At 40.6% G+C, this 15,196-nt stretch overlaps 2 protein-coding genes across 3 annotated transcripts; both read right to left on the reverse strand.

Annotated features, from left to right (window-relative positions):
- Nucleotides 1–1,538: 1,538 nt before the first annotated feature.
- coq3 (coenzyme Q3 methyltransferase) lies at nt 1,539–6,334 on the reverse strand. Its single transcript, XM_053486784.1, has 6 exons — nt 6,096–6,334; nt 5,677–5,814; nt 3,946–4,045; nt 3,590–3,838; nt 3,271–3,430; nt 1,539–3,080 (listed from the first exon to the last, which is right to left on the reverse strand). Exons 1-6 carry the CDS (start codon nt 6,266–6,268, stop codon nt 2,932–2,934), a joined length of 969 nt encoding a protein of 322 aa, XP_053342759.1. The 5' UTR covers nt 6,269–6,334; the 3' UTR covers nt 1,539–2,931.
- A 1,815-nt stretch (nt 6,335–8,149) lies between these two features.
- On the reverse strand, nt 8,150–14,957 carry pnisr (PNN-interacting serine/arginine-rich protein). Of its 2 annotated transcripts, none has more exons than XM_053486603.1 (12): nt 14,921–14,957; nt 14,195–14,305; nt 13,896–14,099; nt 12,794–13,041; nt 12,518–12,668; nt 12,179–12,369; nt 11,457–11,585; nt 11,215–11,314; nt 10,681–10,734; nt 9,870–10,046; nt 8,759–9,653; nt 8,150–8,493 (listed from the first exon to the last, which is right to left on the reverse strand). In XM_053486603.1, the coding sequence occupies exons 2-12, from the start codon at nt 14,280–14,282 to the stop codon at nt 8,463–8,465; spliced, it is 2,268 nt and encodes a 755-aa protein (XP_053342578.1). In that variant the 5' UTR covers nt 14,283–14,305; nt 14,921–14,957; the 3' UTR covers nt 8,150–8,462. The 2 variants fall into 2 exon arrangements, with proteins under 2 accessions (XP_053342578.1, XP_053342579.1); XM_053486604.1 differs by lacking the exon at nt 14,921–14,957 and adding an exon at nt 14,654–14,905.
- Nucleotides 14,958–15,196: the final 239 nt, after the last annotated feature.

The following is a 15,196-nucleotide window of genomic DNA, read 5'->3' on the forward strand; positions in this document are numbered from 1 at the left end:
AATCGAGCCTGGCCAGTCATCGAACCCGGATCCTGGAGGTGCAAGGCGACAGTGCTAACCACTACACCACCGTGCCGCCCTTATTTATACAAAGAAATAAAATTTTAATAATAAGGTTGAGTATCTTACCCCTTGTTTACGCCATATTGTACTTCCTTTGTTGTTAGCCAAATAAACATACTATTCGGTAATCACAGATAACAAATCGTTATTTATCCTAAAACGACCCCAGCATGTCAAAGTGGTGTTATTTCAGTGCTGAAAATATGAACTGATCCCAGTAGTATAAATATTCAGTTCACTGAAACTTTTTCTAATTAATATCTATTGGTGCAAGTATTTGTTTTAAATTAAGTAGTTTATAAGTAGCTTATTTTAAAGCAGATTATTAAATCTGCTGCATAACTGTTCATACCATCGCTTTAACTCAACATTTTGATTTGACTTATGCTGCAGGTTAACTTCCCCGACAGTTCCGCGCCCACAGTTTCACATATGCACAGAACTTATAAGTTGCGGTTTATAATCTGCCACATAACTGCTCGTAATTTCACCTCTACTCAACATTTTTATTTTATTCATGGCGCAGGCAAATACCAAAGGACTGGCAAAGTTTTGTTACGTAGCCAGTTTTATGTGATGCTGTGACAATAGCTGTCTGGACAGACATACAGATAGACATTTTTCTGAGACTGGTTTTGGGTCCTCAAATGTATGAAACAATAATTTAAAAAAGCAAATATATCACTAAAGGAGCAAGTTCTGGCCAATGTACAGACAATACAAGCTTTCTTATTTATATAGAAAATGCTGTAATAAGAATAAAGTTTTATAAAAAGTTCCTTAGTAGTTCAGTGTCTTGCAGAATGTTTTAACCCCCTTGAATCATTACACTTTTTCTGTATTACATCCTGACTCTGCATTGGTCTTACCTGTACCTGGTGCGGAAACAACTCACAGAAGATGAAAAAAACGAAGGATACTATAAGAAAGGTGAAAATGTCTTAAAGAGAATCATTACTGATGACGAAACAGATTAATTACTACGAGCCCAAAACTAAAGGGCAAAGTATGGACGGAAACATCCTCAAGCCGACCAAGAAACGGTTCAAAAGTCAACCATCAGCTGGAAAATTCATTAATGTTTACAGTTTTCTGGGATTCTCATGGGCCAGTTTCAGATTCTACTGGAACCATCATAAAAAGGGTCAACAATTACCAGTGCTCATTATAGTGAAACACTTATTAAAGAGACTAAACTTTGGATTACCCACAGAAAACTTCTTGCACAAAAATGCACATCCACACACTTCTGCCCTAATTCTAGAAAATAGAGTGAGGATAATTTTTGAGTATTAAATTATTAATATTAGTATTTATTATAATTATAAATTATGTTTTTAATTGACTATTAAAGAACATACCTAATAAACATTACGTTTCACATATTTCAGAATTTCTGGACAAACCTATGAAGAAAACAAACCAAAAAAAAAAAGCATCAAATAAGATTTGGTTATGGAAAAAAAGGTCACAAACTTTAATCAAACTTCACAGAACCACCAATAACATTATTATATTAAAGCATAAATATTGCAGCACTGGTACGACTCCACCAAAAGAGAAGCAATAGAGTAAAACTTATTAACCAACTTAGTAAACCAACATATCTCTAGTGTTCTGCTGAAATATTCAGAGTGGCACAAAAAAAACAAATATTAGTTTTTGTTTTTCATTTTATCACAACTGTTTTTAAGGCAGTGTGGCTCATCGCTTAGCACTGTTGCCTAACACCTCCAGGGTTTCATCTGTATACTCTAGTTTCATGGCACAGTCCAAAGACATGCTGTGTAGCTGATTGGTCCTTCCAAATTTCCAATAGAGTGTGAACGTGTGTGTGTGTTTGTGTAACTGTGCCCTGCGATACGCCTTGTATCTTCAGCTCCTTAGGATAGGCTCAGGCCACCCGGTCAGCTTAAACAGGGTAAGGGTTAAGGGTTAGAAGTTGAGGGTAAAAATCGATTCAGTGATGTATCATGATTATTATGTGTGGCAATTATGGGATGTATGGCCTCACTGACTCAAATATTTTATTATTATTATTAATATTACTACTACTACTACTTTAAACATATTTGCATTTGAGCTGGTTAAATGCTTTAGTTCTTCTTTTATCCTACAGGTGCTTTCAAATATTTAATTGTCTTTATCCTAAATGCTATTCCTCAATAAAGAGATGCTTTATTTCGGTTTTATTTTTTTATTTTCCATTGGAATCAAGCAAAGATGAAATGTTTAGAATTAGCCTTATGAAAACTGTAGTTCAAGCACAGGACGGTAATAAGACTCTTAGCCACAATAAAACATTTGAATAGTGCAAACGATTTTAAAAAGGCAAAACATCCATGAATGATGATCTCAGCTGAGGTGGCTTGGAGCCCACTTCGGGCGTTCCAGTCAGCATTCAGCATTCAGCAAGTGGAACACCTAACCCTTGAAAATCGATGGATAACTTGTCATCAGCTTGCAGAAGAGACATATCTGTCTGTGTGAACTGTATATACAATCATTCATGAACACCACCTGCACATTACCAGAACTTGGCTGAGAATTATTGCCACATTCCCTATACAGTCCTGACCTTGCGCCAAGCCATTTCCACATGTTTGCGTCATTAAAGGAGTTTGTGGGAGGCCAGCGTTTCAGATGGGAAGCAGGCAGTCTGATCAGAGCTCCGGCGTACTGAGAAATCTTTCTAACTTGATGGTATCCAAGCACTAGTAAAACACTGGGATGAGTGCATTAGTGTAGCAGGGGATTATAGAGAGAAATAAATGGGGTTTTGACTTTTATAACTGTGTTCTGTTGTTTATTCTGCACAATCACAAGTCCCGGTTTGACTCGAAAAACTGTAATGATTTGAATAAAAGTCTAGTCCTCAGCAGGGGGCTGATGTGGCGGCTCCTCCTTCTGTTTGACTGCGTGCAACGAGTAATTTACAGCTGTGCTCTGCTGCCAACTCCAACGTCGAGAAAGAGGGCTATAGAACATTCCTCGGACAGACTGAACAATAATTCCGGCTGAGAAAGAGAGACAGGTTGAAAGACAGAGAAAGAGAGAGAGAGAGAGGGAGGGAGAGAGAAAGCAAAATAAAATGGATAACTGTTGAAAAGCTTGAGACTTTAAAGTGGTGCAGCAGGGAAGCCTATCATATAGTATCTGCATCAGTGCATTAGACTGTTCTCCAGTGTGTGTATACGTGAGACTTACAAGACTCCAGAAGCCGCTCCAGCTCCACTGGGGTGATGAACTTGTCCCACTCGTGTGTTCCTCCTGGTACGATACGCAGTACCTTCTCAGCCATTACGATTCCCAAGATGTAGGAGAGCTGAGTTCGGCTGATAGTGGTGGCAAAGACAGACCCGCCCGGCTGACGACGCACACAAACACAAAAATACAGAACGGCATGGGTCAGCAAGCAAACTCACAAACATCCCCTGGAGTACTATTCCAGAGTCCAGGGGTGATAACATCACCAGTACATCAGTGCTTGTGACTGGCCGATCAAATGTAAATCCTTTTTTATTACCTTCAGAATGCGGTAGCAACAGTGGACAAAGGTGTCGAGATCTGCCAGGTGTTCAAGCACTTCTGAGGCCACGATTGCATCGAACGCTTCTTCGTTTCCCTCTTCCTCTGTAAGCTCTTCCAGAGTACATGAGCGATACTGCACGCGTCCTTTGAGCGCAGGATCGAGGGACGAGTGCAGCTCCGCTGTCCGTACGCTCACCTCTACTGGGTCAATGCCCAACACCTCAGCACCCAACCGCCCTAACGGCTAACGGACCAAAATATTAATATCGAATCAGGTGAAAGAGAACGTAGAAAGAGAAATCCTGAGTTCGATTAAAAAGTTGCTTTATGTTGTAGGATGAGATGAAATACCTCAGTGAGCAGCCCTCCACCACAGCCCACATCCAGTATCTTCAGCCCAGCAAGGGGGCGACCAATCTCACCTCTACCATGCACAGTCAACAGGTTATCACTGGTGAGAGGAAAGAAAAGAAACAAAAACAAGTATGAAGCACAAAATCAATATATTATAATCCACCCTGTCACAACACACTCCAAGATCTTGTATTGATGATGGGCAGATCAAACAATTAAGGTCAATAGGTCTGGATGACCAATGCATGTGTGAATATGATATTTATGCTCCCCTAACCACTCTTTCATAGGTTTCATCAGGGAAGAAAAATACATTGATAGTCATTCAGTATAGGTATCAGTATCAGGTTGTCAGCTGACTTAAATTTTTGGGCATACAACGTTGCTGAGTCTAGACCTGGCCAAGAGAAGCAACCCCAGATCATAACACTCTTCTTACCCTGATGCACCCATCACTTTGTAAAAATTGGACCCATGAGACTTTGTTCCACCGCCCATTCTTTGTGATCCTTAGCAAACTAAAGCCTTTTTTGCTTCATTTACACGTCTTTTTTAAACAATGTGATTGTTTTTACGTGTTAAAATATGATTATATTGTTGGAAATTGGTAATAATTTTGGGTAGCTGGAATAGATTATCTCCATTTACATTATTTCTTATAAGAGAATGTGTATGATAAAAAAAAAATCTTCTTAAAAACTCACCAACAAGAACAAATTAAATTTGTATGCCGAGGTTCCGCTGTACTTGCTTAGTTAAATCGAGATTATGTTTTTGGCCAAGAAGTGTATTTTGTAAAAAATTAAAGACTTAGGGGTATCCTCTGACAAGAAAATAATCAACAAACTGATGTAGTGTGATGGAAACTGGAAGTTTTTATTTTCTGTAATAAGGAGTCCTGATGTTTTTTATATCCATACAAGGGGGTATCAAAAGGTTTCAAAACTACTTTTGTAACATGCCAACAGATGGCAGCACAAGGGAGCACAGGAAACACAGACCTTCATAAATCAGAGTGCCAAAAGCCAATGTGCTTTGTACCTCAAGAGCTGTGCAACTGGTTCTATCCTGACCATGTGCACTACCACGTCTGTAATTTCATCATGGACAGCAAGTTAGAATAAAGAGCAAACATGAAATTTTGCGTGAAACTGGGCAACTTTGCCACAGATATGTTTCAGGAAGTTTACGCGATGCTACAGTAAGTCGTTTAAGGTGTTTTGGGTGCCACCCGAGCTTTATCCAAAAGACGATGAGAGATCAGAAAGACCTTCAACAAGCTCACCTCCGAAAAATGTCTAAAACCATTCGGCATCTTGTGCATGATGATCATCTGAGAACAATCCACAACACTGCTGCCATTGTTGGTATGTCATATGGAACAGTCCAGGCGATCCTCATGTGTGATTTGAACATGTTGCTGCCAAGTTCCTCCTCCAGGGATAGCCAGGGATAGAACCCAGAGTGGTACCCAGAGTGTCTGGGTACAATTCTAAGTCGTAGCAACAGTCTTAATAGTGGAAAAGCCCATCATCTCCAAGACTGATAAAGGTGAGGCAAGTACACAGCTTGACCAAGTTCATGCCCATCATATTTTTTGACATTCACGCCACTGTGCATCAATAATTCGACTTTTTGCTACCATGTCTTAGTACTTTCAATGTAGTTTTAAAAGACTGGAACTGTGTACATTGTACCAGAGTGTTTGTGTAGGATTTGTATACTGACCGGACGAAAGGTACTCGCAGTTCGTTCATGGCATGGAGAAGAGCGAATTCACCTCGAGTGTCCCACCATTTATCAGCCAGAACCTGGAACTTTCTGACCTCATCTGGGTCCAAAGTGCTGTATGAGGCAGGACTGACACTGTGGATATCCAAATTGAGGGGGGAGAAAAAGGCAGGGGGTTGTTTAGGCAATTCTCATAACTCCATAAACTTTTCAGCAGCAGCAACAACAACAACAACAAAAGATAAAATGAAGATAAAATTAATATTTAAAATAAAATGAACACCATATATGTCCATATTAGACGCTAATGTGGTCTATATTAAATTCACCCTCTGAAAAGTGTTTAATAAAGTCAAACAAATATTAAATATCAGCCTTATTTGTTTATTGTATTTAAAGCTGACTCTCTCTCTCACCCCCTCTTCTTGCCCTCAAAGCGCGCGTGCTGTTTATGTCTCGTGCAGCTGGTGTGTGCACGCGCAGCACACTGACATTCACTTATCGCATATTTATTCACAGGTGTCGGCCATATTAATCTTGATTTGGTCAAAACGAACCCAGCGAGACGTACAGATGTCATGCAAAACATGACTGCGAGTTATTTAATCTCTCGTTTCACGAGACATTACGGTTACTTCAATGTGACCGCACAGGTCCGTCACTGATTTCCGTCGGGAGGAAACTCGGCAGAGAAAAACAAGTTCCGTCCCTCCACTCCACACTCACTTATTCAATTTAGACTTTTTAAATTTAAAAATAAAACATTATAATATAAAATAATATATTTACCATGTATTTATTTTTTTTATCTATTTACTTAATATTTATCACGTTTTTATTAATATAATAATTAATTTAATAATACAAACTGTATATATATATATATATATATATATATACAGTTGTAAATATGGTTGTCATTTCAACCATATACAATTTAATTCACAGTGAAACGAAACAACGTTCCTCCAGGACCAAGGTGCTACATACAACATAAATAATAAAAACTAACTAGCTAACTAACCAAGAAACCTAATTATTTGACTAGCTGAGACAATTTAACATTTTTAAATGCACAGAAAACTATTTTTAAAAAACTATTAAACTAAGTCCTATATACAGAAGAGACAACATAAAGTGCACGTGCAAACAAGGGCGACAAAGTGACAACACAACATGACACATTTCAATACTTAATGGTAATGAGGTACAGTAATGTGTGGAGGGAGAAACGGTAAAAGGTAAACATTACTTGTAAGTAGCAGCGATAATGGAAAAGATTTCTGTGCAAATAAATTAATATTGTGCAAAAAGAAATTAAGGTTGGTATGAACATTTAGATGGCTGTTGAGACTTGTACTTCAAATGCTTTATTTAAATGCTTCTTTTATATCTTGTAGTCTTTTTGTTCTTAGCACTGCATTAGTAACCTCTGGTTAGCTCTTAAATTACCCTATGCCTATATGCAAGATATTCAGTGTGCGATCGCATCTTCAAAAATGTCCTTGTGTTACGGTCTCCATTGCTGCTGGATATCTGGAATTTCCTTCGGAATCAATCTATTTATCTATCTGCAATGGACTATCTTCCCACAGCCTATACGGACTGTCAACCAGAATTCTACATAGGATTCAACTGATTGGACTTGCTATGTCCTTCACGCATGTCTTGGAACACACCAAAACCAACAACACTGAACATTTGCAGATTGCACAGGACTGAAGTACACAAAACATATATGCTGCCTTTTCTTGTTTATGCTTACGCACAAAAGAGAACTGCTTTTACACTGCTGCTTATGATTCCATTTTACCATCCATGACCACCCTGTACTGCTGCTGTCTGCACATTCCACATACTTAATAGTTTATTTATACGGCTCTTACTTTATGTTCCTACATATTTATATCTTACATATTTCTACTTTATATTTTCTTATTATAACAAAATTGTAGATTTTATATTTATTATTCTTTCCTATGTGCCTTTTTTTTTTTAAAGCATTTCACTGTACTGTATATTATACTGTGTATGGTTGTGTGTGTGTGACAAAAATGTTTATCCATCTATCTACTGTATATCGATTCGTCAGAAAATGCTTATAGTCGATAACTCTCACTAATCTTATATACCACTTTATCCTTTAGGGGCCTGGAGCCTTTCCCAGGAGACTTAGGGCATGAGGCAGGGTACAACACCCTGTATGGGGTGCCAATCACCAATTAACCTAATCGGTATGTTTACATATCCATAGTATTTGTTCGAGTTGCAGCATTTCTTTGTACGTCCTCCACGTCGATGTGGGTTCCCCGCTTGGTTCTACAGTACCCTTCCATTTTTTAAAAAGGAGGTCATTTTGCTGCACTGGATACTAAACTGCACCTAGGTGTTAATCAGTGTGAATGACCCGATGAAATAAATTTGGCAAACACAGGGGGAAAAAAAAGAAAAAAAAAGACAACGCTCAAGCTGAACAGAAAAAAAGCAGTATTTTATTAGACACTTTACATTAGATGTAGAACTCTCCCCTCCTTGTCTCAGGGGCTTTAAAATCTTACAGCTTCAAGATCCTATATCATCTACTAATGCGGAGTCTTTCGTAATACAAGGCCAAAATAACCTTATTGTTCCAAACGTTTCATAATCACAGACATCAGTTAAAAATGAACACATATTTACAGTGTGGGTTTGAGTGCAGAGTTCACCTACAACGCTGCCTCCATAACGAGACACGCCCTTTAAACTCATGGAATTTTAAAATAAGAGAGAAAGCGCAGGAGTCCTCAGCGCCTGCGTCGGCTCGGGGAGTTCGACCTGTGGGGAAACGGAAGACACACGGAAGGGACGTCAGTGTTATCTCACTCTCTCGCTCGCACAGTCACACCTCACAGCTTGTTGCATCAACACAAAACAGAATGTCACAGTACAACATGGGTCTTGAAAATCTATTTTAAAAATAGATAAAATGAGTACAAAAATGCATGTGCAGTATTGAAGCTTTAAACTTAATGCAGTGTTAAACATCACAGACAGATTAATATATAAAAAAAAAAGAAAAAAGGATAAAAATGGATACTACCTTGATCGCGATTTAGACTTGTGTTTGCGGCTTGCCTTCTTACCAGACTTGTGCGATTTTTCCGTTGACCTTGATCGACTACGCTTGTTTTTTTTAGACTTTTTGCCTTTGCTAACCTCAGGGGACGGGGACCTGCTGGAATCAGAGTCCGAATACCTTCTGTTTGATTTGGTCGAATTTTTTCTACTAGATCTGCTGTCTTGTCGGGAAATGACATCGCTCTCTCGTCGCTTCTTCTTCGATCTGCTCTCCTCCTCTCTGGCTGAGCTAACATCCCTCTCTCGTTCTCGCTCCCTTTCCCGTTCTCGCTCCCGCTCTCTTTCCCTCTCCTTTTCTTTTTCCCTTTCCCTCTCTCTTGCCCTTTGCTTGTCTTTCTTTTTCTCTAGCTCCTTGTCTCTCTTCTTCTTCTCACGGCTTGGGCTCCTCTCTTTCCTCCTCTCTCTGTCTCTGCTTCTTGTTCTCTTCCTTCGGCTGTGGCTGCGGCTGCGCCGTCTGTCGTGGCTGCGGCTGCGTTTCCTGTAGCGAGTGGAGCTCCGGTCTCGGCTGCTCCGTCTCCTCTCCCTGTCCCCGCGGTCTGAATGGTTCCTGCGGGAACTCCGACTGCGGCTGCGATTGCCGCGCGAGGCTGAGCGACTGCGTCTCCTCTTTCTGCGCGGTGAGGAAGAACGGGACGATGAGGAAGAAGACGTAGAGGAGGAAGATGTTGACACCGTAGAGGAGAAAGACGAGCTGGAGGAGGATGTGCGGCTTCTGCGTGATCCTGAATGCTTGACCTCACTAACTTCTGACCTCTGACCTGACTCTACCTCCCTGTCCTTAACTTCGAGTTTGGAATCTGACTGCTCGTCCTCATGACTCTCTCGCTCCCTTTCCCTGCTCCCTAGGAATGGGGGTTCTACAAAAACACACACACACACACACACAAAACGGTTTAACATTTTCAGGGATAAATTTATGACATACAAAAGAATAGCTAACAAAGTTATTCAAGAGTTCAAAGGGGAAGTCAGGGGTTAAATGGGTTCAACAGGACAGCTTTGGTCTCAAAGCAAGCAGTAGTCAGGGAGAATTACATTGCGAAGTTCAATGATATTGTGTGAAGGATGCTTACCTGGGTTAGTATTAATATGCTCCTCCAGTTCCTGTCTTTCCTGCTCCTTGCGCCGAAACGCGTCCTGCTTCTGACGAATCCGGTGCCGCAGCTCCTCTTCATCCGTATCAGACTCATCCGAGCCCTTCACACTACGCTCGTCCTCGCTCTCGTCTGATCCGTACGCACCGAGGCCGCCTGCAGCCATAGAGTCATTTATTTTTTTGTTAAAAATCTCAGAAAAAAAATTACAGCTTTTTCCTGAACCCCACACACACAAATTTAGCCCTAAATTGAAAAAATAAATAAATAAAAAAAGAGGAAGTGAGCGTGTGGGCCTCTCCTGATAAGGGTTTACGCTGTTTTCTGTTTTGCAGTCGGATGTGTTTGACTCAGGCTAAGATTAAGCTGCCAGGGAGAGCATGCGATTAGCATGAACATTAGCGTGACATCATTTCAGGGCTGTTAGCATGATGTTTAAGTAAGGACAGCGGGACTTTAACATTAGCATGAGCCTGTCATGAGATTAGCATCATATCAGTGTGTGTGATGTCGTTGTGGAGTCGTGTTCGACTACAATCAGGGTTACATTCTGCTTGAGGTTATAATACGCATTCTTCTGCTAGATACACACACATATATACACACCCCGTTTCTAATATGGCCTTCAGGGTAATAAAGCATGCTCTTAATTACTTAAACATTAACCGCTTGTGTAAATTATAAATGTTAAAAAGCAGGCACATTACTGTTTAATAATCTAAAATTGAAACCCCCCCCCCCCAAATCTTTCCTTTGACCCCTGACCCCGTCTGAGGAAGTATGCACTTACCGAGGGAGGAGAGAGAAGCCAGTGCACTGGACTGTGCCAGCTGTTTTGCAGGAGCTTTGATTCACATCAACAACAGGAACAACATGTTAAAACACAAAGCCACCACTTTCTCTCTCAAAGCCTCTAGACAGGAGGGTACACTGATAATGCAATAATGATAAGCGCCGCCTTGGCAAGAACAAAATAAACAAAATTAAAATAAAAAAATTAAATAAATAAAAAAATGGAGAGAAAAAGAGGGTTAACAAACATACACACAGAGCAGTAGAGGGAGAGAACCATTCTGTATTATTGAAGTGTGTCTCTGGAAAAAGATGTCCGTTAGTAACAGTGCTCATCTTGCAGTTTTTTTCCCCCCTTGTCCTTCTCCTTTTTTTTATATTTTTTATTTGCAGTTCGATGTTCTAAATGTTAAAACCAACTCCTATACATTAGGGCCTTCACATTTGGGAAATCAAATAGCTGCGTCTTTCTTTCTTTTATTGCTAAAGTAGAAGGCACGGCTGAATGGGCAGAAGAGGAGAAGACTCAGACCTTTGCTGGCTTTGCGGTGCGTCTCCAAGGCCACGCGTACGATTTCCTCGTTCGTCACCTCGAGCAGAACTTCAGTCAGGAGGGTTTTGGTCAGAAGCATCTGCATGCCACGACGACCAAAATAAAAACAAAAAAAAAAAACCCATGCCAAGATAAAATAAATATCATGTACTATCTACAATTGGAATAAGCTTCAAGTATAATGAAAGTCTAATTTATGGTCATTTGTGTTTTAAACTGACCAGCTGAAACTCTCTCTCCTCCTCAGTCATTTCTGGTTCGCTCTGCTCCTCATGTACAGGAGATGGCATTTTTAACGGAACAGCTTCCTCTGCATCTTCACCTTCATCACCATCCTCATCATCACTGTCCTGTAAAAAAGAGAAAAAAAAAAAAAGAAAAAAACATTTGCATCCATTACAAATATGTTTACAAAAACCTATACAATTTTTTTTTTTTCATTTTATGCCAATTAGTTTGTTTCATTGTCAGAGACAGTTTTTGCTGGAACAAAATATCCAACACCAGTCACCCACTGTACGAAGCTCTTGCCAAGCAGAAGAGCATGTTCAGGGTCAGACTTGCAGCACAGAACTGCTCTACTGACAGACGAAAAATTCAGTCGCCAGGGTCATGCATGTTTTAAAGCCTCTTTACAATGCCCTTTGCTACAAGGTTAAACTTGAAGCTCTTCTACTCATCACGTACCCTAATCTGCATAGAGCTTCATTACCTCAGTCTTAAACAGCATCACTGTATCTCAATTTGCACTCTATCCACCGTATATTGCATTCATCCTCATTGGATTAAAGTTTGCACAAAAAGTTGTACCTCAGAATATGAATTTAATTTGATGTAGAGGTCATAAGGCGAAAATTCTTAAAACGAAATTAACGTCAATGCAGATAATCTGGGCCTGGATTACATTAGCACACATTAGTGGGTGTGGTCGGGACACACTTACAAACTTGCTCTTGCGTGGCATCCGAATTCCGCCTCCGTCCTCCTCTGTGACGTCATTGGCTTTTTCCTCATGAACCATTTCTGCCCTTTCTTTTTCCATCCTCTCCTTCTCCAGCTTCTTCTGCTTCTCGCGGTCCATTTTCTCGAGGCCTTCTCGAATCCAAGCGGGCAGAGTGCGCCTTTTCACAGCGTCTGAATTACAGATTGGAAGCAAGACATCAGGGACAAACCACAACGCAGATATGTGTGTGGCTTTCTGAAGAAAACTCAGGAATCAACATTGAATTAAACGTCTTACAAATTTAGATCTTGATCGTGTGCAAGAAAAAGAAAGCCTTACCAATAACTGGTGCTTCTGTTTTGACGCCCATCTGCCCGGGTGATCTGGGCCAGTCTGGTCTGAATCCTGGCATTCTGTCCCGCCTGTTTTGGGGGCCGTCAGGAAAAAAGGGGGGTGGAAACCCAGTGCCAGGAGGCCCAAATGCTCCGTGCTAAAAATAAAAAAATTCCATAACAAACTCTGTAAAATGTCATTCAATGACTGCCTAATTTCAATAGTATATGTATAACCTTTTTTTCGTACGTTTTATACACCTCCGTTTAATCCGAGTCATACCTGATAATCGAACTGGTTGACCGGCATCGGAGTGACGGGGTAGTGTTCGGGTGCGCTGTTGAACCCATGACTGTTCTGGCTGAACACGTGATGCGGGTCGCCAGTGAACTCGACGCTGTCCTGACTGTTACTGTCCTCTGATGGATTTACAATGTCCATGGGTGCTGGCACCGGAGGAATCCAAGTCTGGTCTGTAGGAGGTGGAGGAGGAGGTGGAGGAGGAGGAGGTTGGCTGTGCATCCCCCACTCTACATAAAGGAGTAACAAGATAGGGAACAATTACATCAGTAAACATGATGAAGATGCGCCAAGTGTCAATGATGGCCGTGGATATCTGATGCAGTAGCTTTATCAAGGGTGTGTTTAACAGATGTCTATCCACACATCTTGTTGAAAGCCACTTAAAAGTTCATACTTACAGATGATAAAGTGGGGGAAAAACATACAAACTTATGCAAATAAGAAATACGGTCACGTGACGACTAGAGGGCATTTTCAGAGTCGATTGATTTGTACCATGCTCAGGAATGATTGCTCCTCTCCACTCTTCACATTATTTTCTCACTACTTGGGTACATTTACACTCAATGATACACAGGTGGCAGTATGCCACTAGTTGGTTATTGACCCACCCTTAAACACAAGAAAAAAAGATAACAAATAAGTTGATCTTAGCACTACACCCAACATTAACATTATTGATAGTTTGGCTTATTTTTTAATTGCCTTTCTACTGTATCAGCTATGTCTGTTTAGGTCAGAGGAAGAGATTGGGCGCGTGCTATGCTCACACGGATTTCAGAAGAGACAGACAGACGACGCATCTAAACTGTGATCCACTTCCCCACTCAGGTACGACTAGCTTCCATATCGGATTCTATCCATAACCCAATTACGCTGCACTCTGCCCGAGGCCACCACTTCCAACAACCTTGGGCACAGTTCCCAACACAAAACGGTTGTGTTCTGACTGATCAAAATTAGAACTTAGAAGTTAAGTGTTCTCAAAAACGATGCCTGATGTGAAAACCCCCTAGGATTGATTGAGAGTAAAACTTAAGACAACAGATATCTGAACTCCAGGTAGAAAGCATCCCCATACCTGGCTGCCACATCCTGTTAAAGCTGGATTCATTCTGAAAGTTGGTGTGGTTGTTATGAGAGTCGAGTCCGACGGCGGGGACAATGTCCTGTCCGTTCGGCGGCGGCGGTGGCAGCTGTTGCTGTTGTTGCTGCTGCTGCTCCGACCCGTTCGACTCCTTTTGAGCGATCCATGCCTGAGCTAAAGCCGCCCAGTCGACTTGACCTGCAACACACATTTCATGACAGATTCCATAAACTCTTCGGTCTGACAGTCTTCTGGAAAAGACTTGCCAACTTTCGGAAGAGAAACAAACCTACCTGGATCTTGCTGGTGCTGAAACGACTGCATCCACTGCTGCTGACTCAGAGGCCATTGCTGCCAGGGCTGTCCTCCCTGGTCCCACATACTGAATCTTTAGTGCACTCACCCTGCACAAACAGACATACACTTAACCTAAGTAGTTTAAAAAATAAAATAAAAAATCATGCAGCTATTCTCCTAAATGAGTTCATAAGTAAGAGAGACAACTGTCCACGTTTACACACAGAAATATCAAGCAAACGTGTTATTATTATTATTTTTTATGTTATTCAAATTTTTAGGCCACTCTATAAAACCGAGCAGTTTGTAAAACAACCTAGGAAAGGAAGTGAAGAAAGCTCAGGGCCAGACATTACAACGCGTCATTCTCCTGGAATTTGCAGCACATATTAAATGTCATGTTTATTACTAATAAACTCAGCAAGAAGTGCAAATTAAACGATATTAAGTCTTACACTAAGAAGTAATAAACATTATCTTCATTAGACGCGCGTGATGCAGCGCAGAAATGCTAACACCAAGCTAATGCTAGGCCTCAGGATAAACACAGGCGCAAAATAAAATGCAATTTCAAAAAATCCCCTCCAGACGTAGGCCGACACCAACAACCTGCATTTGAGCACTTGTTTTTGAAGCTATTCTAAAATATTATGTATTAATTTTATATAATGTTTCTCTGTGTGTGTGTTTTTTTTCTTCACATTCCTGTGCGCTCCCCCTACCTCTGCTGCGGCCTGCACAGAAAATGGCGACTGCTTGATTACCCGGAAGTGCTTCTCGTTAAGAGAACCGGATATGTTTATGTTAGAATGTATAATATGATCTGAGAACTTTATATTAGCTAATTAGCATTTTAAATGTTTACGGTTGATGTTTGGTCAGTTAAAATGAGCACGGTGGAAAATAAGTCCTTTATCGATTTGGGTTTTGCTTTAATTTTTCCCCCTTGTAAAAGCAAAAGCAAATAAATAAATAAAAACATATTCCTAATGGAAGCC

The sequence above is a fragment of the Clarias gariepinus genome, chromosome 25, assembly GCF_024256425.1.
Source record: "Clarias gariepinus isolate MV-2021 ecotype Netherlands chromosome 25, CGAR_prim_01v2, whole genome shotgun sequence".
Lineage (NCBI taxonomy): Eukaryota > Metazoa > Chordata > Actinopteri > Siluriformes > Clariidae > Clarias > Clarias gariepinus.

Coding starts and splice junctions, on each gene's coding strand:
- coq3 (XM_053486784.1), bottom strand. CDS start 6,268: ATGTTTTGCATGACATCTGTACGTCTCGCTGGGTTCGTTTTGACCAAA. Junction 5,815..6,095: donor TTTGAGGGCAAGAAGAGGGG/GTGAGAGAGAGA, acceptor GGATATCCACAG/TGTCAGTCCTGCCTCATACA. Junction 3,839..3,945: donor GTGGAGGGCTGCTCACTGAG/GTATTTCATCTC, acceptor TTGGTCCGTTAG/CCGTTAGGGCGGTTGGGTGC.
- pnisr (XM_053486603.1), bottom strand. CDS start 14,282: ATGTGGGACCAGGGAGGACAGCCCTGGCAGCAATGGCCTCTGAGTCAG. Junction 12,370..12,517: donor AACAGAAGCACCAGTTATTG/GTAAGGCTTTCT, acceptor TCTGTAATTCAG/ACGCTGTGAAAAGGCGCACT. Junction 11,315..11,456: donor AGGAGAGAGAGTTTCAGCTG/GTCAGTTTAAAA, acceptor CGTGGCATGCAG/ATGCTTCTGACCAAAACCCT.